We start from the raw sequence: 26418 nt of genomic DNA, 5'->3' as shown, positions 1-26418 counted from the left end.
AGTGCTCAGCCGAATAGTCTTTCCAAACAAACTGCACTTGGAATCAAATATCCAGGATAAGAAAGCGCACACAAACGGGTTAGGCAGTGTTTATCTGGGTTTTTTTTTTTTTTTTTTTTTTTAGCTTTGTTGCTGCACCCCTTTTCTTTGCATGTGGTTCACGGTTCGTGCCTTTAAAACTCAAAGGAGAAAGCAGTTAAATGGCTTGTACGTTGGATATTTTCTGCAGTGCAGCAGTTTAGATGAGAGGTATAAACAAAGAGATGATGTGTCCCCACCGAGACAGCTCCCCTGATAGGAGGAGCTGTGATAGCACATTTAAAGCAGCCTCTCTATTATTGTCTTTTGTTTCCTTTTGAAGAAAGATTAAAAAAAAAGAAGAAGTCTCACTCCTTTCTGGCGTTTCATTGAGATGCTGGTGTTACTGAGCAGCGCTGTGTAGTGTCAGAAATTGATTCAAAGACAGCTTATCTCGGTCCACGAGGGACCAAGCCAGCAGACTGCACCCAGAGGTTTCTGGGTAATATTCAGCTGCCTGCTCGGGCAGAGACTCAGCCTGTTTATTTATTTTTTTCTTTTCTTTTTTTTTTTGGCCTTGTATCTCTGTAGTCATTTCAATGCACTGCTCAACACGCGCTGCATGTGGACTTTGTCATGTTTGCAGTGACGATATGAATCTGTCCCTTCGCAGGTTTACACCAGATATGGGAAATGCTACACTTTTAATGGCAACAAGACTACATCCAAGAAGACCAAGCAGGGCGGGATGGGAAATGGGCTGGAGATCATGTTGGATATCCAGCAGGACGAGTATCTGCCCATCTGGAGAGAGACAAGTAAGCCCCAAAACCATTTGTTTATTGTCAGCTTATGATTCAGTGTGAGATATATCTGCTGCCATCTGACTCTAAATAAAAACATCCATACTTTCTGTCTAATGCACAGTGTGTTGCAAAAGTATTGATACCCCTTGAGGTGTTCCTGCCACAAACCTCGATATGTTTTATTGGGAGTTTATGCAATTAACCAAAACAATGTAGTGCATGATTGGAATGTGGAAGGAAATTGACTTTTTTACAAAATAAAAATCTATCATGTGCCCAAACCTATTCATACCAGTAGCAGATTTGATTATAAAAATATATACTTTAATTCAATCAAAAAGTGTTTCTCTGGGAGGAAATGAGACAGGCATTTATGAGATCAAAATAAATGTAAAACAAAATCTGTCAAGTTTTATTTACATTTCATTAACCTATGTATACCTTTCTAAACAACCAATAACAAAAATCATGTTTTGTCATTACAGCAAGCAATCGCTCAGCAAATTCTTGCTGACAAGCTTTTAACATGTTTCCGATGGTATTTTGATTCTTTTTCTTTAATGATGAGATCCCAGTCTTTGATCCTGACGCTGGAGGGCTCCCTTGCCATGACCCTAATTTATCTCTCTCTACAGATTATCTATCAGGTTTAAGTCAGAACTCTGATTAGGCCGCTCAAAAACAGTAATATTACTTTCAGTCAAGACAGGACAGGAGAGCATTAATCAGAAAGGCAGCCAGGAGGTCTGTGGTCACTCTGGAGGAGCTGCAGAGATCCAGAGATGGGATGGGAAAATGTGTCAAGAGGACAGCTATCTGTCTTGGATTTGGACTTTGAAAAATGATGCTATATGCCAATTAAGGGGGGAAAAAACTGAATACAACAACAGTAAAATATGGTGTTGGAAGCATTATGCTGTGTTTTTTTCCCACCAGCAGGGACAGGAAAGCTGATCCCAGCTGGCGGCTGTATGAATGGAGTTAAATACAAGACAATCCTGGAAGAAAACCTGTTAGAGGCTGAGAAACACTTGATGTTGTGGCAGAGGTTCACCTTCCTTACCTGACGCCGCCAGATAGATTTGCTTCGCATATCCATCTGGAAACCTTCCATTAAAGTAATTTTGGGAAGGGGCGAAAATACTGGTTAGCTGATTGGCCTATGTTGGTGATAGACGGGCCAAATAAACCAATCAGATCAATGAAGCATATGACGTACTCGTCAACATGCTTCGTCGTCGCTCGTAACAGAGCGACGACGAAAACACAACCACAAGCCAAGCTACTCTTGCTGCTGCAGGTAAAGGCTCGTTAGCTCAGCAAAGAAATACTCTGTAATTCAGATAAAACTTGCTCGATAGCCACGCTAACGCTAGTTTCATCGGCTGAAGCCGCCATGTTCTTTAGACTGAACTGTCGCGCTTCCCGTTGCGTCACACCTCAACCCGCCTCAAAGCCAACGCTGATTGGACGTTCGTTTGGTGAACGGCTCCAAATTTTCTTTAACGGAAAGTAGCCAGACTGATCTGCGAGTGAAACATTGAAAGCTCGCGAGATCAGGATGGTCTCACGAGGCTATCACCTTCCAGCAGGAGAAGACCCCTAAACATACAGCCAAAGCTGTAATGGACTGATATAGAGTAAATGTTCAGTAAACCTGATAGAGACGTAGCCCAAAATACTTCAGTTTCATTTATTTATTTAGTTCCAATCCACAATACATATATTCTCAAGACATGTTATGGAACGAAACTGAATCTAATCATCCAAAGAAGCAGCTCTACTGCAAACTAAAGTGTGTGGATGTCAGGTCAGTTTAAGGGGCTTTGAATACTTTTGCCAGACTCTTTTTAAGGCTTTTTTTTTTATTGTGCTGCTGCACGTGAAAACATGAGATCTATTGAAGGTGAATCGCTGAACAACATCCACTACTTCTGATCTGTGCTTGCAACTGTGGCTGCATAATATCGTTCCCTGTCGGCTTGTTTCTCAAACATGCCTGAAATATTGTTTGCAGTTAGCATCAAACTGAGTCCGAGCTGTCAAATGATGCAGGCTCCTGAAATTCTCACGTCCCCCCCCCCCCTCACCCCACACCTCCCGCCATCGCACGCTCACGCCCTGTTTCACCCTGTTTCGTCGAGCAGATGAGACGTCCCTGGAGGCCGGCATCCGAGTTCAGATCCACAGTCAAGACGAGCCTCCCTACATCCACCAGCTGGGCTTCGGCGTCTCCCCTGGCTTCCAGACCTTTGTTTCCTGTCAGGAGCAGAGGGTAGGCCTTTTTCATTTCTGCACATGTCTCTGCTTCCTCCCCCACGACAACCACTGCTGTTTATGCCGCTCTCCCTGAAACCGGCCGCCCCCCGGTGGCTCCGACTGGCGTCTAATAAATCTCTGTGTGCTTAGCTGACCTACCTGCCCCAGCCCTGGGGGAACTGCCGCTCCACCAGCAAGGAGAAGTTCCCGGGATACGACACGTACAGCATCAGCGCCTGTCGCCTGCTCTGCGAGACCAACGAGGTCATGCGGGTGTGCAACTGCAGAATGGTGCACATGCCTGGTAAGATCCCCCCCCTACCCCCTGCATCATCATCATCATCATCATAAATTGTCAGGGTGGATGGATATGAAACATTTATTAGTAAATCATCCCCTTATTTAAAGGTACAGCATCAGTAGACATGATAATATGAAATTTGATTTTGACTTTGGAGAGTGCCCTGAGATTACATGTTTCATGAATTGGCGCTGTATAAATAAAATTGAACTGAATTGAATTGAACCCGAGTTCTTGAGATTCAGTCTATTTACAGGTCAGTAAACACCCAAAATATACACAAGAGAGTAACACAGTAAGTGCAGCTTAAACAGCGTGTCAAGCCCTTTTTTATGTCCTCTGGACAGTTATAAATTTTTGCTGTTAAGATAAACTTTAACTTGATCTTTATGCTTTATTTTTGGGCAATAAAGCACTGCCAACTCAATGACCTCTGACCATACTGTCAGACTGAAGTCTCAGTCAATTTTAAACCACATGAGCCATGTTGCTCGACTATTTACATCTGTTTGGTAGCTACCGTGAAATTCTTCGACCATACTTCTTTAATCAATGATTAGTGTTATGCCATAACGACTCCAGCTTATTATTCTAATTTAACTTTAAGATCTGCGACATAAATGGGGATCAAAAATAATTATTTACACCTTTTTTGCATAGGTTTAAAATGTAACTACCTTCAAAAATCTTTCTGTGGTGAAACAATGATTTTATCAAACACAGCTCAAAGTTGCGCAGCTGTCTCTCTGCTGAAAATCTACAAGTGCGGCACAACCCTCCAGGTGGGACAGGGATATCTGTACACATAAAACCCAACTAACAACGGTTATATCGTACAGTATCTCTCAAAAGTGTATTCACCTTTGGTAAAAGCCAGAGATTTATGATGTGACAAGTAAAACCATGAGAAATCAGTCAATATTCTGCGCAATTTAGCTGAAAGACATGCAAGTTATACGTGTGTATAAGCTAAAACTAATATTTTGTTTGAGCAAATTTTGACTAAATTTAATAGGAGTCTGCGGGGATTCCGCATCTTTACTTTACTTCTTCACAAGTTCTCCAAACATATCAGATTGTGAGAACATCTCTTGTCTTCAGCCGTGTTCTGGGGATTGAAGAAGACTTTTTCCTTAAATTTAGTTCTTGATTCTGCCAAGAAGACCGTTCCAGTACTTTTTTTATCCCTCTCATGAGTAAATTCTTGTTGCTTTGGAAATGCGCTTGAACACACTGCAATGTGGAAAAACACAATTTGTTTTCACCTTCAGCTTCCAAGCAGACACCTGAAAGTTTAGGGTTGAATCGTCTTGTTACTGAAAAGTGCGATATGAATAAACCTGCCTTGACTTGTCACACATCCATCCACACTGACAAAAAAAAAACAGCTCCATCTGAAGAAGAGTATCCCTCAGAGCCTGATGCTCCTTCACCAAGCACATGGTGTTGTCTTAGGAGGTGTTTTTGTGCCAAACCCACCTTTTGGAGCTGTTATCCAACACTTGAGGTTTGGTTTAATCTGACCATAACACAAAGTTCTCCCACAAGAAATGTTAGTCATGGCTGATTGTTTGCTTTGGAAGAGCAAAACTTCAGCGTTGCAACACTAATTCTGAACCCGCATGGATGACATAGGAGAAAGTCTTCACAGGAAAAACCGCAATTATTGCTAACCAACCTTGTCCTGACTAATACGTTGAGCAATGAGATCCTTTTGATCCTTTGTAACCACAAACTATGCCTTTGGCTAACAGGTGCAAATGAGCGAATGTCAACAAAATCCATTGAGGTCTGCTGAACTTTATTTTCATAAAAGTTTATTTCCAAGTGCCAAGTTAAAGTCCAGACCTCCAAACCTGACTGAAATGCTGGTCGGACCTTAAGGAAGCTGTGTAGGACCAAACACCTCCGTACCTGAATGTACTGAAGCAGAGTAGGCTAAGGTTCTTCCAAAAATGATCTCATAAAGTCTGATAACATCATCCAGAAAACAACTGATTCAAATTATTCCAGCTAAAGGTGATTGTACAAGCCGTTGTGTCATGAGATCGCTGTGTTTTTCCCAAGACTTTATTGACGATTACAAAATCTTCAGAGACTGTTTTGTGATTTGTTTCTTTGAATTAAACTGTAAGCGTAGCTGAGGTTGACGGGAATGTCGTCGGCTTTCACTGATGTGGTCATAAACAGATTTGGAAACGATTAAAGTATATAAAATGTAAAGACGTCACCCCAGTGGCCATAATTCATCCTGTTGGGCTCAGTGTGGGAAACCATTTAACCGCTGGATTAAAAGTCGGAGGGTTAATCACGATCAAACCCGATATGTCATATCCAGAGAAATGAAAGCAAGCGTGAGATTTCACGGTAATAAAAGACATGAAGCAAATTTATGTCTTCAAAAGTACTTTAAATGAGAACACTGATTACTTTTTTTTTTTTTTTCCCCAAGAAAACCATATGAGCAACCTCCCTGTGGAGAATCTGAATATGTTGGAGAGTTGAGCCTGACAAACATTAGGCAAGATGTTTGCGCTCGTGCGTCATTATTGCTTGAGTGCAGGAAATCAAAGAGCTGAGTCACTGAAAGCAAGCTGTTTGACTGATGTGGCTAACAGGCTGGTGAGGAGGCCAGAGCTCCGAGTTATTGAAGGAAACCCACGCTGTGGCCAAGCTCTCACAGCACAGCTGACACTTGCAAATAGTAAAATGAATGCCGCACGTCATTTGAGGTGGAACGGGTTTAAAGCCTGACCTAAGCCCTGTAAATTATTACTTTGTTGTATTTATTTCTGAAAAAGGAAATCCTATAGAAGGGGTTGTCACAAACTATTAAACCAAATTTATAACCGCAACTCGACTCAGTTTATTTTAGTAGCAGCAATTTACAGCAGGTGTCATCTCAAGACTCTTTACCGGACAAAATGTTCTTTTACACAGAGTTTATGTGCAGAAATATAAAGTCAGATCATTCCGATTACAAAAAACGATTCATATTTAATTAAATGTCCCATTTCAATAGTGGTTTTTGAATGGCCTAGTCAAAGTAAATCTGACTGAGACGCTGTGGTATGATCTTAAACAGGCCATTCATGTTCAAAGACCCTCCAGTGCGGCTGAATTTAATTCATTCTGCAAAGAGGAGTGGGAAATAAAAGACTCATTGACAGTTATTGCTAATGCTTAAAAGGAGCCATCAACAGCAAAAGTCCAAGAAATTGTTCTAGTTTCAGTCACATTATGCTGTGAACTAATCTTACACATGGAAAAAACCTCTTTCTATGCACTGGTAACTGTCAGTAAAAGTATTCAATGGACCTGAGTGTCAGGAGTTTACTTATGATAATAGACAAAGAAAGTAGACAAAAAAGTAATATGGGAATAAAAACACACTGCTCCAAAAAAAATAAAGGGAACAGTAAAATAACACATCCTAGATTTGAACGAATGAAATATTCTTATTACTTTGTTATTTACATAGTTGAATGTGCTGCCAACAAAATCTCACAAAAATGATCAATGGAAATCAAATGTATTAACCCATGGATGTCTGGATTTGGAGCCACAGTATAAATTAAAGTGGAAAAACAGACTAAAAGGCACGTCTAACTTTGATGTAATGTCCTTAAAACAAGTCAAAACGGGGATCAGTAGTGCGTGTGTGGCCTCCACCTGCCTGTATGACCTCCCTACAACACCTGGGCGTGTTGCTGACGAGGTGGTGGATGGTCTCCTGAGGGATCTCCTACCAGACCTGGACTACCTTCAACTCCTGGGCAGTCTGTTGTGCAACGTGACGTTGGTGGATGGAGCGAGACACGATGTCCCAGATGTGATCAGCTGGATTTAGGTCTGGGGAACGGGGCAAACCGGTCATGCTGGAGGATGTTGCAGACGGCAGAACGTTCTCCACGGCTTCTCCAGACCAAACGTCCTGCACGATGTTGGGCTGTAAGCATAACCCCCACCTGTGGACGCCTCATACCACCCTCATGGAGTCTGTTTCTGATCGTTTGAGCAGACACATGCACATTTGTGGCCTGCTGGAGGTCATTTTACAGGGCAGTGCTCCTTCTGTTCCTCTTTGCACAAAGGCAGAGGTAGAGGTCCTGATGCAGGGTTGTTGCCCTCCTACGGACTCCTCCACGTCTCCTGATGTATTGGCCTGTCTCCTGGTAGTGCCTCCATGCTCTGGACACTACGCTGACAGACACAGCAAACCTTTTTGCCACAGCTGGCATTGATGTGCCATCCTGGATGACCTGCACTACCTGAGCCACTGGTGTGGGTTGTAGACTCCGTCTCATGCTACCACTAGAGTCAATGTGCTGCCAGCATTCAAAAGTGACCAAAACAACAGCCAGGAAGCAGAGGAACTGAGAAGTGGTCTGTGGTCTCCACCTGCACAACCACTCCTCTATTGGGGGTGTCTGGCTAATTGCCTCTAGTTTCCACATGTTCTTTATTCCATTTGCACAACAGCAGGAGAAACTGGTTATCAATCAGACTTAGACATTTTGTATGTACAGAGTGCATACAAAACGAATTTTCGTGGCTTAAAGCTTTTGACAATCTAATCACAGTGCAATTGAGCTAAAAATAAATAGACAAATACAAGTGCAGTTTTTATTCAAACACTTACAGAAAGAATAAAAACTCCTTGACTTTATGGAAAAAATATCAAGTGCTTCAAAAACAAAAATCTTTGTCTCTCTTTCTTGTTTTCTTACATCTGCAAATTTTGTTTTTTGTCTAATAAAGACCAGCCTATTTAAACGGAAACTTTTTTTTTTTAACCAGGACTGGTACATAACTTGCCGATGATTTTCACCGAACCATATTACATATAAAACTAAAAACACATAAAACACCATTCCATTAAAACTCAGAATCCCGGCCCGTACATTCACAGAAAAAGCACAACCGTTTTCCTCCAGGAATGCACTGACTTTATAAGAAAAGCTCCCTGCGGGTCCTTTGATGGAGACTCTCTTGCTTTAAATGCTTTGCTGTCAGGCAAAATGTGCTGAGGGCATTTCTGCACAAACTGAAAGTCGTTTAAAATCCAGTTGATTTATTTTAATTGTTTTGTAGACCTTTTTAAATACCTTATTAGGCTCGAGGGACCATCTCAAGGCATTAGAGTTCTCTTTAGATCTTATCATAACACCACCAGACTTCAATAGCAAAGATAGCAGCGCATTCGTGAGAGATTTAAATAAGTAAAGGATTCACCTGAGACTCAGTGAGAAGAGTTTAATCAACATCGTCTCACGTCTGAAGAGGAAAAGGCTTAGGAAGTAAAAAGAAGTGCACATACAGGGATTTACAAAAGTATTCACACCCCGTTTTCTCTTGTCACCACCACACACCAATTAAGATTTTATGTTGTATACCAACATAAAATGACACAACTCTGAAGTGGAAGGCAGAGGATACATAGACAGCTTTTATTTAGTTACAGCTGCAGGTCTTTTGAGGGAGAAACAGATTTGTTTTTCTCTCTAAAATAAAAAACTTAGTCTCATTCAGACTGGATGGAGTGCATCTGTGGACATGAGCTTTCATGTCATGTCACAGATTCTGGGTTGTATTGGGGGCTGGATCTTGACTACGGCATTTTAACACACGGATTCGCTTTGATATGAACCAAACCTGTCCTGATGGAAGGTGAGCCTCCACTCCAATCTCAAGTGGGTTATTTTAGCCTCTAACAGGTTTTCTTCCAGGAGTGCACTGTACTTAGCTCCACACATCCTCCCATCAACTGATGCGAGGGGTTCGTTATCTGCCACACATACCATTTTGCTCAGTTTTAGTCTCAACCGATCTATGTCATCCTATTTTTCTTTATTATGATGATGGGCTGACAAGTAGGAAGATCTCCCAAATCTCAGAGCTGGCATTGTTAGTAAGAGTCACTGCTTTTCAAAAAATACCCTAGAGGGTCATGCCTGATGAATGAACAACCCAACAAGGAGGGGCAGGACTGACGCACGTGGGCCAGCCCGAAGGAAAAGCTATGCAAATGGATGTAATTGTAATGTAATAGAAAAGTTTCTGGAAGAAGAGAGATTTGCCAACATCCAAGGCAGGGGTGTCAAACTCATTTCTATATGGGGCCACTTTGGCGTCATGAAGTCATGAAAAGGGCCGGTTGCACGTGTATAGACGATACTTTTCATTTCATAATTTCATTCCAGTCAAGTATAAAACATGCACAGTAACATAAAAGTAGCACCCTTAGGCCGAGTTTATACAGTTTATCTGCAAAAAAAGTTGATATTGGGGTGAGTTACACTTACAGGAGGCACAGTTTAGCCACTTTATACACTTTAAGAGGATATATGCCTCTACTTTATGACATGATATGCTTTTTTTTTGGCTGTTGAGGGCCGGATAACTTACCTTGACGGGCTGGATTTGGCCCGCAGGCCTTGAGTTTGACACCTGTGATCTAAGGCATCGAAAATAATGGTACCACAAGACAAGACAGTGAATTTGCAACATCGACCAAAAGGTCTCTGCTTCCCACTTCGTCTGTGCTAAAACCCTTTTTGTCACCAGATCCTCCAAAAATGAGGCGCAACCTAAACTAAACGCATCAACCTAAAGTTAAGTTAGAGTTCTGTTTTATTTTTAAGCTGAATTCTTGACTGCAGTATGCTTATAGATACAAATGAATTACATGAAATCATAGTAATGCAATATACATCCCTGATGGCAGTCTCTAGGATGTTTATTGTGTTCGAACAAGCAATAAAGCTAGATAAACTTCTCAGGGTTGCTGTCCCATATAAATGTCGATGCTCTTATTATTTCACAGCACTTCTCATTATCAGTTATCGTTTATTGTTCAACAGAAACAGAAACCATCCCGTCAGGTTACATAAAGCAGCTGGTGCCACGGGACATTGAGGGCAAACATCTTCTGCTGCCGTGATGTGACCACACATTGCGCCTTAAATAATAGAAAGCGGGTCTTTCTCCAACAAGTCTTCTCCTCTCTGTGCTGCGCTTTGCTCTTCCCGAGGATGTGAGGCTCAGATTTATTGTTTAGGACTTTTAAAACCAAGACAGATTTTCTTCGTTATTTGCTTCAATCCAGCTCACATTGTCGGCCGGATCTTTGAACGTCTGCTTGATGTGAACATTTGCAGGTTTTTTTTTTTTTTTCTATCATCGTTTAAATACCACAGTCTGTGTCAATATCAAAGGTATTTTGCAGAATTTTTAGCTTACAAAACTGTCTAGAGCACATCAGCAAACACATCAAAGTTTTATATAAATCACATTATGAGAGAGAAAAATGTAATTTGACATTTTAAAAATACCTTTAAAAGCATGTGTTCATACATTACCTCACAGAAGCATTCATACTTATTAAGTATTTTCACATTTTGCCAGACTAAGACAAATAAGCGCATAATGGTGACGTGGAAGGACCATATTACACAATTTTATAATCGTAACTTAGAAAAAACATAAAATGCATTCCCACATCAGGATGCTACCACCACTGACTGTGGTTCCCAGCGGAGATGGGTTATTAAGGTTGATAGTTGCTGTTAGTTTTCTGCTTCACATAGATGCAAAAGTTCAATTTTGATGTCTCGTGTCAAACTTTGAACTGGATTTATAAGGTTTTTATTTCAACAATACAATTGTTTTTGCCATTTTTCTATAAAGGCAGATTTCCTGAGTGCACATCTTTAAGTGCTACTAATTTTCCCACCTGAGCTGTGGATTTCTGCAGCTCCTCAAGACTTACCATGGGTGTCTTGACTGCTTCCATGATTAGTGCTTTAATGAAACTAAATAACGTTCAGGCTGACTCTCTTTGTTTGTCTTGCAATGACTTATTTTATGTATCGGAGTAAAAGGTGCTGAATTAAATCACGCATTAAACAAACAGTGACCACTCTACACAGGGACAAACTTGCAGACATAATTGTTTATCTTTTTTTTTTGTCAAATACCTCACTGATTTGTCTAAATAGTTCATTTTAAATGTAACCATTTATAAACACTGGGACTCTTGTGCAGTGGGACCATAAATTGTACATTTTTAAAGGTTTGCTAGGTCCAAAGTTAATATTTCAGTGTCTGGGTCTGTTTCTATATCTGGACGTCAACCCCCCAAAAAGAAGCTATTAAGTTGTTCTTGTTCTTGATGTGTGGACAGCAGACAGAGAATGGCTTTTTGCCTCTTCTGCCTAATACACCTGGAAATATATATAGATATATAAAAAAGTTAAATATAAAATGAAGTTTGAAGAGAACATCTTGAAATCAGATATCAGCCCAAACCTTTCAATATTTCTCTGCAATGTTGAAAGTAGACTTGCACAAAAGCTTAACCTCGTGAACATTTCACAGACAGACAAACACACATCTGCATGTTAATTGTCTTGCTGATGAATACCTGTCATTAATGGCCTGGGCAGTGTGTGCTTGTCTGCAAAGAAGTGCCTCGCTGATTGGTTTTTAAAGACTGTCTAAATATGCCTCGCGGGTGGAGCCAGCATGCTCCATTTCTCCGCGCAATCAAGGACGGACGTCCAGGACGGGGCCGCGATATGTGGATGGAAGTCATCCTTGGTGCGCCTGCCTTCATTTGGAGACGATGATAAGCTGCGGAGGAGTGTTGTTTGCAGATGCGCTCCCTCATTGCAGCAGACACGGGTCACTGAACATGTTATTTCTGATTGATCAAACTCATATTCTGCTCTTCTTTCCAGGAACTGCAGCTATCTGCCCTCCCAGTAAAATCAACTGTGTTGACAAAGCGCTCGGTAAGAAACAATCTTACTTCATTTCTTTTCCTATTACAATACACTCCCACCCCCCCAAAAAAATGGAAATGGAAACACAATCAGTAAATATAATAAGGATTTTTTTTTTTTTATTCCCTGCTATAGACATACGTGGAAGTACACTATATATTTTCAAATTACTTTTCCTCATGATTTGGGCACTTTAGAGCTTGATGGTCGTGCTGCTTTTGCACCGAATGGTTCAAATTAAACCTGCGCTTCATTCTCAGCGCCCATCAGCCTCCACTCTGACCGCCCCCCCCCCCCTTCCCCCCCTTTCCAGCGGATATCGTGGCCGAGCCCTTGGTCTCAAAGAAATTCCACTGAAAGGGGGCCATTTTATTGACTTGGCAGGACAATTATCATTTTTCTGCCAAATAAGCCAGAAATTTAATTATGTCTCTCTCCGCTGAATTGAAACTCTGTTTAAAATGTGCCTGAATGAGATCTTAGATATATCTTGCAACAATGGACTGCATTCATGCCGGTCATTTTCCTGAATCAAACAGATGGATTCACCAATCCATCAAAGGTGATGCATTAAAACATAATTTCTGCATTAATGAAGAGGTGCTTTCTTCCTACATCAGACAGAATGTAGGCCCGCCATGCTCCTGCATGCAAATAACCATATTGTTAGAGTTGTAAAATCTATAAATCATCAAATTATAATTACTGTGTTCAGTGCATCCTCTGCACATTTTAGTCAGAACTGAATGCTTTCAGAATTTTAAAAGACAGGCTGAGAAAGGGAGACATTTACTGAGAGTGTCGTTGCTTTAGAGTTGGGATCATAAATATGCATTTAATGTATTAATATGCCAGCCACTGACTGTATGTTTGCCTTAATGGAATAAAAGGAACTATGTGCAAATTCTTATGTAGACTTTACTTGAACATTTATTCAGACAGAAAGTGTTCTTCCATGATTATAGGGAACTCGACTGCTGCAGCTCTCTGTTAGGTGCTGTAAGATCACAGATCGCCTGATTTGTTGTGAGAACACCGAACGCCGACGATGAACTGATCACAGTTTTGTGCCCAAGTCTGATCTCGGGTTTTTGCAAAGCTTTGTCCTCCAGATAAGCATAGTAATCGAATCCAATTTCTTTTCAAGATCTATGAGATAAGATGATATAAGAAATGCAATTTTTTTTTTTTTTTTTGTCTAGCCCTCATGCCCGAGTGGTCATTAATTATTTATACTAAAGGCAGAGACAACTTCTATGAGAAAACAGTTGCTATAAAACAGGGTTTTGCTACAACTTAAAACAAAGAGAACTTCTTTGATCATACCTTTCTAGATGTCTTAAGCATCTTATAATAACAAATAATGTGGTTAACGTGGTTAGCATTTCTAAAAAGAAACTCTTGGTGTGTTTTCATAGAGAATGTAACCTTAACTTGATCCTAAAGACCACTGACATATCAAAATCTCTTTAATGACAAAGGCTGAATAACAACGATTAATGCACATCAACTTTGATACATACCATTTAGCTTTTCTCACTGCAAAAACTGATCTAAAAATAAGTAAATTGTTCTTAAAGTTAGTGTATTTATCCTTGATTTGAGCAGGTAATTAAGAGTATCTGCCAATGGAATGAGTATTTTGACACCTTAAAATAAGATAATTAGACATCCTGCACTTGAAATAAGATGATTGAGATGAATTGTTCCTATTCTAAGTGCAAAAATCTTATTCCATTGGCAAATCATCTTATTTACCTGCTCAAATCAAGGACAAATACACAAATTTTAAGAACATTTAACTTATTTCTAGTTTCGTTTTTGCAGTGCTGTTATCATCTCAGAGTCTTGCTCTCTCTCGCTCTTTCTCAGCCAGAATGAACTGAAGACATGTCCCGACAAGACATGAAAAACCTAAGCTTACATTAGTATTTTCCACTTTAAAGTAGCGGCAGGAAACCCAGCATTTCCACATGTTCCTTTTCGCTGTTGTTGTATCATGCCCATCCCACACTGAAACACACAGGTACGCATTTGTACAATGATGTAAATTAAGTTTGACTCGTGTATTTACATTATTGCCTTCCAGATAAAAAGTGCCGAACAAGCATTGACAGGAAACATGATGATGATGCAATCTTAAGCTATAAAGTAAAAGTTGGCCTGATGAAGATGAATTTAAAACGTGCATGAAGAGAAAGCTGGTAGCACTGCCAGTGAGAAGGTTTTGGGTTCAATTCCCAGCCTGGGGTCTTTCTAGATGAAGTTTACATGTTTTTCCCATGCATGTGTGGGTTCTCTCCAGGTACTCTGGCTTCCCCCCACAAGATGGATTTATTCAATCGGTTACTCTAAATCAGGGGTGTCAAACTAATTTCTATATGGGGCCACTTTAGCGTCATGCAGTCATTAAAAGGGCCGGTTGCACCTGTATAGATGATACTTTTGATTTCAGAATTTCATTCCAGTTCACATAGAAGTATAAAGAATGCACAGTAACATAAAAGTAGCACCCTTAGGCCCAGTTTATACAGTTTACCTGCAAAAGAAAGTTGATATTGGGGTGAGTTAGACCTTAAATTCATCATTCTGCATCACTTTTTCTTTTTCTTTCCTTTTGGACATTTCTGGGTTGTTTTAATGTGTTGTGGGGAAACTGACATCTAGTGGCAGAATGCTGTTACTACACAGTTAAAAAAAATAAAAATTCACTACAGTAGGCACTTTATACACTGTAAAAGGATATATGCCTCTACTTTATGACATGATATGCCTTTTTATTTGGCTCTTGAGGGCCGGATAATTTACCTTAACGGGCCAGAGTCGGCCCGCAGGCCTTGAGTTTGACACCTGTGCTCTAAATAGTCTTTAGCTATGAGAGTCTCCGTGTGCATGGCTGTTTGTTCTGTGTGCCTCTGTGATGGTCTGGCGACATTTCCATGCAGGGTGTGCCCTGCCTGCAGCTCAGGGACTCCTTTAGATGAGTACTAACTCCCACACCACCCTGCCAGGGTTAGCGGGTATAGACAATGGCACATTTACAGGATAATTAACATATTTAATTCCGGTATTACACATAAGAGTGTTTCCTAAATAAATGGGTTTCATCCAGGTTTTTTGTGTTCAGCGTCAAAAGCACACATCTTGTGTCTGATAAACTTGTGTTTCCGCTTTGTTCGCAGCACAGCTACAGAAGAACAGTGGGGATATCTGTCCATGCGAGACGCCATGTAATCTCACCCGCTACGGTAAAGAGCTCTCCATGGTCAAAATCCCCAGCAAGGGCTCTGCTCGCTATCTCTCCAGGAAATACGACAAGTCAGAGGACTACATCAGGTACGAAGGGGGACCTTCAACAAGAACCAGGCTTACTTATGAGCGGTGATGTGTTGCTCCGTTAGGGAGCCATAAAGTATGGCCTCCAGCCTGTGATAACACACCGCCATAAATAAAAACTGGAATCAATTATATTTTCATGCAGGCATCAATTTATGTTTGTTCCAATAAAAGGATCTTGATTGTTGGGACTATTTTTTTTTTTTTTTTAATTTGATGGTGATAAATTGTTACTGTGTAGTGTTATATGAGTAGAAGTAATTGCTATTTGTAAGTGAGTGTTTTATAAGTTAGTCTTTTTGTCACGGGACAAAATAAACATCTTAACAACAATTCGACTGGTGTCAGTAGAGCTAAGAGAAGTCAAACAGTGCTTGAAGTACGCTGTAAAAAACAAAAAGTAATTAGGTAACTTCCATGGGTGTGATGAGCAAGGTTTAAATTACGACAAGGATTCAAACTCCTTGAACTTGTTCACACTTTGTCATGTTACAAACTCAAACTTCAGAGTATTTAATGGGGATAGACCAACACAAAGTGAACAGCAATCTGCAAGTCAAAGCAATTCAGCCGAGGTCTCTGGTTGGGCCATAATTTTGACATGAATACTTTATTTGCAGTATAAAAACACCTATTTCAACAATTAAACCTATGTGTTTATGTATTCAGTGATAGAAATAAAAACTACTATCAGTTTATACAAGTTTGCAAAAAAAAAAGAAAAGAAGGCAGCTTATCGTAAAAGTCAATGCAAATATTACGGACCCAAAACTAAAGCTGTGTCCTGAAATACAAGCTAGACCTGAAACTAATCAGCCTTTTTTAGCCTATTAGCTATAAGATGTCAGAAAGCCTTGGTTGGGACCATAATCCTCGGCTCTAAAGAGGTTTAAAGTAATTCTACGCATTACCAACCCACTCCTGTAACTGTACCTGGCAGATGTTTTTAGGTAGTTTCTGTTCCACTTTCCTGCTTGTTCTCTTCCTTCTCCTCCATCACCTTCTCCTCCTTTTTCTCCTGTCCCTCCTCATCTGTATCTTCCTCCTCCTCCTCCTCCTCCTATGACTGGCCTTATCCTGTCCCTCTGCATCAATACAATACAATATTTAAAAAAAAAACATAAGGAAAGCACCAAACACACAAACACAACTTATTTGTATTAGTATTAATAATGTAGAAACACAACAGGAAAACAGGACGTATTTTTATTAAAATATTATCTTTTGAACAAAGACACTCTCTCCTGAAAGGTCTTCCTTTTTCTGGTCAGCCAGCACGGATTAACGTTAGTTTAAATTGATAAAGCAGATTAATTATTTATGCACGTATGGCGTAACCTTTAATGTTCTGTGTGCCATGAACACATCCAAAAACACAAACATGCAATATTCCAACTCTGGGCAAGGATGATGGGGCCATGCAGGCAGTGTTAGCTAACCTGCTGCAGCCATGCTGCTCGGTCCGGGGTCGTCACTGGCCTGGCTAACTAGAGTCATGCTGACCTTTGCCTCTCCATAAAAGGTTGGTTTTTGGCTGCATCCTGCACAAACTTTCTGTACTCCACCATTTTTTTTTGTCCTTTCTTTCAACCATCTCTGCTAATTTAAGCCGCTGCTGTTTCTTTCCTGCTTGTCTTTTTTTTTCTTCAAATGAGGCAGGGCCGTTCGTGTCTCCACTTAATAAAACATTAAACTGACCCTGTCTGACGTATTGGGCCAGCTGTGGCTGTGAGGTGGCCATGCGCCCGCACACCGAAGCAGCTGCATTTTATGGGGAAGAAAATAAAACATTCGGACCACCGGCCGGTTTCGGCCTGAAACAGAACAGCCGTTCGGGAATCCGCCCCGCCCCTGGCTACAGACCTCCACTCTTCAAACTTCAGTGCTTTGAAAGCTTCATATAATGAATTTCCGTGGCTGCGTGGCCTTACCCAAGCCTTATATTGCCAAATGCAATGCACAAAATTGATGCAAGGATGAAAAGCGTGCCACAACTGGGCTCTAGAGCAGCAGAGACGTGTTCTCGGGCATGACGAATCATCCCTCCCTATCTGGCAACCCAAGGGACGAATCAGGGAGTGGCAGTTGCCAAGAGACACCGACTGCATTGTGTCATGCAGAAAGGTTTGCGCAACGGGGATTATGGTGTGGGGGTGTTTTTCAGCCGTTGGACTCAGTTCCAGCAAAAGGAACCTTTAATATTTTGGTGTTTGTCATTTTTCAACATTGGTGGACACCAGTGCACAAAGCATGTTTAACACCGACATGGACGAGGAAGTTAGGTGTGGAAGAACCTGACTGGCACAGGGTCCTGATCATAAACTCATAAAACATCTTTGGGATGACTCTGAGCGGAGAGTGCAAGCCGGGCCTTCATGTCCAACACCATCGTTTGACCTCAGAAATACGCTTCTGGAGAAATGGTCGAAACTCATTGGCAAACTTTGTGGGCAGGATTTGTAGAAGCCCGAAGCTGTTAAAGCTGCAAAGGACCGAGTTGACATCATTTAAAATGCTGTAGATTAGAAATGGGATGTCACTCAAGCTTATATGTATGTCAAGGTGGAAGGGGTTATACCTTTGGTAATATACTGTATGTGGTTCCTGGCACTATAATCTGATTTTGACTGTTTTATATTAAATGTATGTTCAGATTGGAATGGTAGTGTCCTTTAATCCAGCCTGCTTATGTGACTGGATAGTGTTGGGATGAACTTAATTTATCGTGTATTTTTGTATAATTGGAAATAATTTTTAAAGCGCCTTGAGACGACATTCATTGTGAATTGGCTATATAGATAAACTGAATCAAATTTAGGGTGACTTGCAGATTTACGCTCCCTGTAGCCGAGAAATATTACATTTTATCTCACCGCAATTTTGGGCTGCATAAAACTTTTTATATTTTATATAAGCAAAGACCTTTAAAAAGCCCATATAATTTCCTTCTACTTGGTACTGACGTGTTCCTTTGTGTTAGTCTCTCGTATTAAAAGATACTGACGTTGGTTTTAAGGTGAAACAAGGTGGAAAAGTTCAAGAGACATGAAGCGAGATGTTTTATGGGGCACTTGCTGATATTAGAAAATAAATTCACTGTAGGAAGGGGTCTTTAATACCTCCCAGTGTCTGGTCACAGGGGTGTGGGGAAGGGGCGAACATGGCTCAACCACGGAGCCCACGAAGAATCACAACATTTAATATTACGGGAGATTGCCAGAGAGACCAGGGACGTGAGTGACTAAGCATGCTGTCGGCGCACGTCCCGCTCATCTCTGTTAAGCCCTGAAAGACCTCATTATCTCACAATCACTGGTTAGATCTATTCAAAGCACTGTAGGTCTTGTTATCCGATCGTGTGTTAACGTGACCGGAAAGATGACTTGGTGTATTTATCTTAAATGAGGTCTATTTGAGGGGAATTGTAGGGAAATAACAGCTTTTTTTTTCCTCGATTGTTGTTTTCTGTCTGTTGTTTATTTTTATTTTTATTTCCAGAGACAACTTCTTGGTGTTAGATATCTTCTTCGAAGCGCTGAACTATGAAACAATTGAGCAAAAGAAAGCATACGATGTTGCAGGTTTATTAGGTAAGAAACCCTCTTTTAAAAATGTCGGTTTATAAAAGGTCTTTTCAAAACAGCGGAGCTCACTTTTGTAGAGAATTTTGCTAATAATACAAACAGCCTTAAATTCTCTCCATAACACGTCTCTTTAAGTACTTGTGCTCTGTGTTTCAGGTGACATTGGTGGACAAATGGGTTTATTCATTGGTGCCAGCATCCTGACAGTCTTAGAAATACTGGATTACATCTATGAGGTACAGAGTTCAACCTGACTCAAACATATCATCCAATCCAATTAGCAACTATTAGCACCCGGCCGGATTTTCCCATGCAAAAACTAAGAACTACATTTCAGCGTGTTAGATTTGATTTAGTTTTGTTGTTGTTGTTGCGCTTTGTGTGACGCATAAGTACCACTGGCGGTTAAACAGGTCCTTAGCATGATGCTACCTCTACCAAACTTGACATTTGGTACAGGGTTTGAATTTTTGAAAGCCTCACCTTCCTACTTCCACCTTACTTTTTGGAGAATCTGGATTTTTTTTTTTGCCAATGCACTCATTGGGCTTTCATGAAGAGAATAGCAGCAATGCTGAGTATATGTTTAGGAAAATGTATTTTCAAAATATTGTAAAGAGGAAACTTTTTTTTAACCACGAGAAGAGACACTTCAATTTACTCATTAACTTTTTTTTTTTAAGTTGAAGTTACACAAGTGAAGCGAAGTCTGTCCATAGCTCATTCTGTAACACCACCAGGAAAGAACATTTTGTTATATTTTCACTGTTTACAATTGCAGGGCCGCCATCTTGTTTCACAGCTTGTTGCACTTTGAATTCAAGTCAACTTCTGGACAAAATGCTTGAAATAAAAGCAAGTTTTTAAAATAATTTCTTTTTGCGGAATAAAAAGGAGGTTGGGAAGAAATCATTTAATCGGATTTGGTATAATAAAATCAGAGATTTTATTTTTAAGCCATATTGCCCAGCGCTACCTTACGGAGTTAACATTTACAGCTTTATGAGATTTTTGCCCTGGCCATGGCGGGAGCGACGAGAATACTTTATTGACGCAAACCATTTTTGACTGCAACAAAACTATAGGTTGGATTTTGCAAACTCGTACAAAGAGATCTTTGGTCTATGGAGTGATTACTCCCCAGTAATTCTTCAGAGTGTTTGTAAAATGAGGGTGAATCTGCAGATCTACTACTGCACATCTGCATTTAGAGAGCTGAAGTGTCCTTTTTCCTTTCTTTTCTCTTTTTTTTTAATTCAGGGGTGGTTTATGGTTTGTAAATAATAATATTATATTTGAGTTTGACCCTTATTCTTAATGCCACAAACAGTCGTTCTTCAGGATTTTCAATAAAATTATCATTTTCACTGTGCCAGAAAGTCTCAAGCCACACATGTCTGGGGGCAAATGTTAGAAATTTAGTGACAGTTTATGGCTTGAAACTCTCCTGTGGATGTCATTTTTTTTTGGCAGGTCTCTTTCTAATAGTTCAATCATGAACACTGACCTTAATTGAGACAACTGAGGCCTGCAGTGCTTCACATTTTGCTCTGTAATCTTTTGTGACCTCCTGGATGAGTCCTTGACGCACTAATGGAGTAACTGTGGTCAGCTGGCGGCTCCCATGAAGGTTCACCACTGCTTCACGTTCTCTCCATTTGTACATAATGGCTCTCGTCATGGCTCACTTGGAGTCCCAAAAGGCTTGGTAATGACTTACCAACCCTTTCCCGATTGCTAGATGTCAGTGAATTAGTTTCCCATCTGTTGCTACATTTTTGTCAGATCAGAAACATGTCTTGCTTTTTGAGATTGTTCGGCCTGCTGGCTGCTGCCATGGGATGAATACTTTTGAGCACAGCGCTATTTGTGGATACAATTAATTTAGAGGAAAGAGACGGAACACAAACATCACGTCTGATTGCTGTTTACAAATGCCGTATTTCTCTCTGTTTTTACCCTGCCTGCTGCGCTTTTTGGCAAAACCAGCTGATCAAGCATCGGCTACGGCGTCTGCTGAGACCGCAGAAGGAAGAGAAGAAGAATACCCAGCCGACCACAACTGTTGCAACAGTGGGTCTAGAAGAAATGAAAGCAAAGGTACCGAACAAAAGCTGTAACAAATTACTCCTTCCTTGTTTTCATGCTGAGCGTACATCCTACTCTCTTACCCCGCAGCACTGCAACTGTATTAGAAAACAGCAACTGGATAAGTAATAGAGAAGCAAATTAATATTTTTTTTTTCCCCACCACACGAGAATAAGGAGTGTAATGCTCCTAATTACTTTTTAACCACTTTGCAAAACACAAACCTCCCCTGGAGCTCAAATTTATTGTTGCACAGCTTAATTCTGAAGTTGCTTCTTTTCTAAACAATAGACTTCTTGTGTTGAATTTAAGCAGAAGGAAGTCGAAGTATGTTTTGCATATTGTAACTGTGACAGATGGTGAGTTATTTGGCTAAACAGCTGTGGACTCCAGCGGTGCTCCAAACTCAGAGGCATGCCTCCTCTCGAGGAGTTTCAGGGGAGGCCCTGAGGAGTCACGCGGAGGTTAGGGAGTAACACATACGCTTTCTAAAGCTCGTCGTTCAGAATCCAGCTCTACGATATTTTTTTAAAATTCCACTTCAAATTATGAAGAATTTCACAGTTTGTTCTGCTAAAAACCTATAAAATATCTTGGGAAAACAAGATTGTATGAAGGAAAAGTCAGAGTATGCCTATTTTGGCATGGATTTTAGCATTCTTCCGACACTTTGATTTCAAACATATGCAGGCCTACATATGTAAAAGTTTACTGGAGAAACTTTAAAGATTAAGTTTCCTGCTTTTTTCCTGTAATTGTAAGCAAATTACGTCTTAGCATGAAGTTGTAGTCAACACTGTTTCAGTATGTTGACCATAAACAAAAGTTTTTCACAAGAGGTAATTATTGTCTACATATGGTCATAACATTGTGTGTCATATGTGACCCACCAACATTACACCTCTGATCCTCCTCATGAGGTAGCCACAGAGTAACAGCCATGACAAACAAGGGCTAAATGGGATTGCAGAATAATTAGTGATGCAATGCAAAGTAAAGGCAACAGCAGCACAAAATAAATACAATGATAAGCAGAATGTGATGCAGATAACATGTGGAGAATGAAGCACAACAACTTTTTATTTAAAGAACCTACTTCACCTAAACAGCCAGCAACATGGCGCTCAGATAGATACTTTTAGGATTGTAAAAAATCCTCAACACAGATTATGCCCATACTCATGTTCCAGCAGTATATACTTCTAAGCCCCGCCTCTTTGGTTCTGCAGTCCCAGCCACATGCTTTGAAAGCACACACAGCCCCATGGTCTGGCTACTTAAACTTGAATGACTAAATAATGGATGGAACTCAGTGTGAGGTTGTGAGTTCATTGTTACTTCATAGTTACATTTTGAAATAATTGCAAAAGCCTTGGTTCATCTGGGTAGTAAACATCCGGGTCACCCAGTGTCATGGGGGTCAAAAAGGTGGCAGTGAATGTTGAGACTAATCGTAAAGAAGCAAAGTTGGAAAAACTGAGATCCGAGTTTCAGGGTGATTTGTTGTAACCTGACTCCGCCAGATGGATTTGCTCCGCATATCCATCCGGAAACCTTCCGTTGAGGTAATTTTGGGAAGGGGCGAAAATACTGGTTAGCTGATTGGCCTATGTTGGTGATAGACGGGCCAAATAAACCAATCAGATCAACGAAGCATATGACGTACTAACAGCGACGACGAAAACACAACCACAAGCCCTTGCCGAAACCAGTCGGGAGAAGAGCAAAAACATCTTTTCCTCTGAGAAAAGCCTCCAGAGCAGTGTTTTGCTCTTCTTTCAGCGAAGAAATACTCTGTGATTCCGATAAAACTTGCTCGATAGCCACGCTAACGCTAGTTTCATCGGCTGAAGCCGCCATGTTCTTTAGACTGAACTGTCGCGCTTCTCGTTGCGTCACACCTCAACCCGCCTCAAAGCCAACGCTGATTGGACGTTCGTTTGGTGAACGGCTCCAAATTTTCTTTAACGGAAAGTAGCCAGACTGATCTGCGAGTGAAACCTTGAAAGCTCGCGAGATCAGGATGGTCTCACGAGGCTAGATTTGTTGGCTCCCTGACCAATCTCTACCTTGCCTTGTTAATGATTTTGGAGTTTTAGTAATGTCATTGTACTTCCACACTTCTACTACCATGGTGTGTAAATAATGTTGCAGATTTCTTTTTTTATCACACTCTTCACTGATACCTTTGTACAATCAGATCCTTTATAGCGTCTGATGGCTTTAGCCAAAGGACGAACGCGTGGAGTCAGGAAAAGTCTTCTTCTTCCATCAGATTCACTTTAATTGATTTCCGGTGTGAACTGAATAAGGCTGAAAGGTGCTTTTGAATCAAAAGGTGCTTTAACAAGGTATTAGTTTTTGTCAGTTGAATTGACCAGGATGTATCTTACATTATATGTGGAATAGGTTTGTAAACGATTTATCATATTAAGAAAATGTCCATTGGAAAAAATTAAATTTTGACGGATATGTGAACACTTGAGGGTGACTTTTTATATTAACTACTGGACAACGCTCTTGGGGGTAAATTGTGAAAATACTATAAGTGCAAGAAAATGTTTCTTATTATACTACTTTGGGTATAGGAGAGGTTTTTATTTTGAAAACATCTTTTAACATCTGCACTGGTTAATTTGTCTTGTTGGTTCGTGGGTTTTGAGAATTTTATATTATAACAGGGGCTATTTAATAAAATATACATCCTTATGCTTCCTACCTCTCCTTCAGCTAGGCTAGGCTAACCCAAGCTCTTTGTTCAGTTTTCAGTCATATTTCCATCCTGTTCCTTAAAATACAGCAAACAAGCACAAATCTGTGAATAGCAAAAACCTTCTAAAATATCGAGTTGCTTGTCAGACACGATTTATAACAACCAACTTAATTTTTACAAAAATTTATCCTGGTTTTGACTTTTGCTTTGTCTTCAACAGGAGCCCAATGACATGACCCGGAGTCACCCAGAGGGGGCGTACGCCAACACGATACTCCCTAACCACCACGTCCCTCACCCTCATCCTCATCCTCACCCTCACCCACAACCTCATCCACCCCCTCATCCTCCCCCTCATCATCATCGCCCAGGACACCACGGGGTGTTTGAGGACTTTGCTTGCTAAAGCCAACTTTTGTTTCCAGTTCCTGGGGGACAAAACAAGACAAGAACTTTCTTTCTGTGTTGAGACGACAACAGACTACCCTCTCCCTACCGCTGCATCTCCGTTGTTTCTTTGCTCTCACCAGTGAAAAGCTACGGCCAAAGTCAACAACACCAAACGAGTGCTGCTAACAAACCACTTGTATGTACAGTATTGGCACAAATCGGACACGGCTTCTTTTCTTCTTCTTCTTCTGTTTTTCTTGTTTTGATCCTAATGGGAACCCAACTTTACGTTACCTCCGGGCACATCGGGACAACACGACCACCTCTTTGGTACATGATTGCTTCAAAGGGATAAGAGGAGAAAACGCACGTCACACCGATCCAGTTTCTTCTCCAAAACAGCATTAATTTATTTAATTGGCATCTGTTTTAATTAGTAATATTACTACGTCTGTGTTCCTAAATCTAGTCTGACTTCATGAAGCTGTATCAAATCATTACACATGTTAAATTATGTAATTATTTAACAAAATGCTATTATCTGTCTGTTCTGTATTGATAACAGTGGTTCAGTAAGCAAACCTTGTTGGTGTTAAACCATCCAAAGCGCGAGTGGACTTCTTTAGGCTGGAAAAATTGTGACCTCTGCTTCGAAGAGCTAGCAGCATCTCTCCACTTTAAAAATTCTGTCTGGTTTGTGGTTAAGGTGTTAGAGAGTAGCGGTGTACCTGTACATAAACACAAAAGTCCTACAAGGTTTGTTTTAATGGTTGTTGTTTATGTTTATTTGCTATATAACTTATGGAATATCAGTTTTAATTATTTATACATTTTAGATGAGATTTTTTATATGAAAATAGAGATCATGATTGTAGCAAATACTGTACACTGACTGTCTGCAGATATACCTGATGGCCGAACATTACCATAAGGGACTCAGACTTACAGTGCAATGCAAAAGTATTCATAACCCTTGGATTTTATTTTTTATTTTTTGGTCGTATTTTGTCACATCACAACCACAAAACTTGTGCATTTTGTTGGGATTTTATGTGTCAGGCCAAAACAGAGCAGCGTATAACTGTTCTTCTTGGGATATCTTTTATAACCTATCCCTGCTCTAAAAAACTCAACTTTATCCCTGACGTGTCTGGGTGATATTTGGTCTTCATGATAGATGTTTACTAATGTCTTCTAACAAACCCCTAAGCTCTTCTCAAATTTGCTCATACTGAGAGGACATTGGGTGGACTATTACTCATTTACTGATTAGATAACTTAGCAATTGGTTGCGTGTTTTAATTTGAGAAGTATCAGATTAAGGGGCACTGAATACAAAGAATACCACAGTATATGTATTTGTATAAATTTAGAAACCCTGCTAAGATTATGATTATAATTATGTGCTACTTTGTGTCGATCTGTCACATAAAATCCCAGGGAATCATTATAAAGTGAGTGGTTGTAGTGTGACAATAAATTCAAGGGGTGTGGCAACTTTTGCACTGTACCTGCATAATGTGTTCTTTTTTTTTTTTTTTTTGTTTTTTCACTTCCTGCGTTTTACAAGACACCACAGAAATCTTTGCATATGGATAACAAGCTATTTATGTTTTAGCTGTAAAATGCTTGTACTTGAATTATTCCTATAATTTATTTTTCCTCCTCCATCAGACCCTTCATTTTGGTTAATAACACAACTTTCAGCTGACATAAGCAATAAGAGACCGAATCTTACTTCTTTTGCCAAGTCATCTCCCTCAGATGTGGGCCGAAGCGACTGCAGGAAGCACAGCAGCTTATTACAGTGTGAACCTGGCATTAAGATGTGTGGATGTGTGTTTGTGTTTGCATGTATACTTTAACATTTTGCACACATGACTGAGCACATTAAGGTGACACAGCTCAGCTAAGCTGATCCAGTAAAAATAGTGGATTAGAATCCCAGAAGTTAGCGGCAAAAACTAGGCAAGTATTATTCAAATCTGTGGGGGTTTTAATCTACAAAATCCAGCTCTGTATAGGCAAAAAAAAAAAAAAAAAAGCTCTAATGTAAACAGTGTTACAGAAGGTGGTGACGTCTTTTCGGTTAAAAATGGGACAAGGGCATGGTAAATTTTAAGAGCACAAGGTAGA

The 26418-nt window shown here is 40.3% G+C and overlaps 1 protein-coding gene across 1 annotated transcript in view; it reads left to right on the top strand.

Annotated features, from left to right (window-relative positions):
• LOC105916471 (acid-sensing ion channel 4-A) overlaps nucleotides 1-25366 on the top strand; it is a 161654-nt gene extending 136288 nt beyond the window's left edge. The window contains exons 2-10 of the mRNA XM_021309721.2: nucleotides 692-836; nucleotides 2972-3099; nucleotides 3234-3387; nucleotides 12126-12179; nucleotides 15353-15506; nucleotides 19005-19096; nucleotides 19247-19326; nucleotides 21080-21190; nucleotides 24113-25366. Coding sequence (XP_021165396.2) covers nucleotides 692-836; nucleotides 2972-3099; nucleotides 3234-3387; nucleotides 12126-12179; nucleotides 15353-15506; nucleotides 19005-19096; nucleotides 19247-19326; nucleotides 21080-21190; nucleotides 24113-24298 — 1104 coding nt within the window. The 3' untranslated portion in view covers nucleotides 24299-25366. The remainder of the gene's footprint in view (nucleotides 1-691; nucleotides 837-2971; nucleotides 3100-3233; nucleotides 3388-12125; nucleotides 12180-15352; nucleotides 15507-19004; nucleotides 19097-19246; nucleotides 19327-21079; nucleotides 21191-24112) is intronic.
• The last annotated feature ends 1052 nt before the right edge of the window (nucleotides 25367-26418 follow it).

Source organism: Fundulus heteroclitus, chromosome 7, assembly GCF_011125445.2.
Source record: "Fundulus heteroclitus isolate FHET01 chromosome 7, MU-UCD_Fhet_4.1, whole genome shotgun sequence".
In the NCBI taxonomy this organism is placed as follows: Eukaryota; Metazoa; Chordata; class Actinopteri; order Cyprinodontiformes; family Fundulidae; genus Fundulus; species Fundulus heteroclitus.
This window is presented reverse-complemented; position numbering and strand designations above follow the sequence as displayed.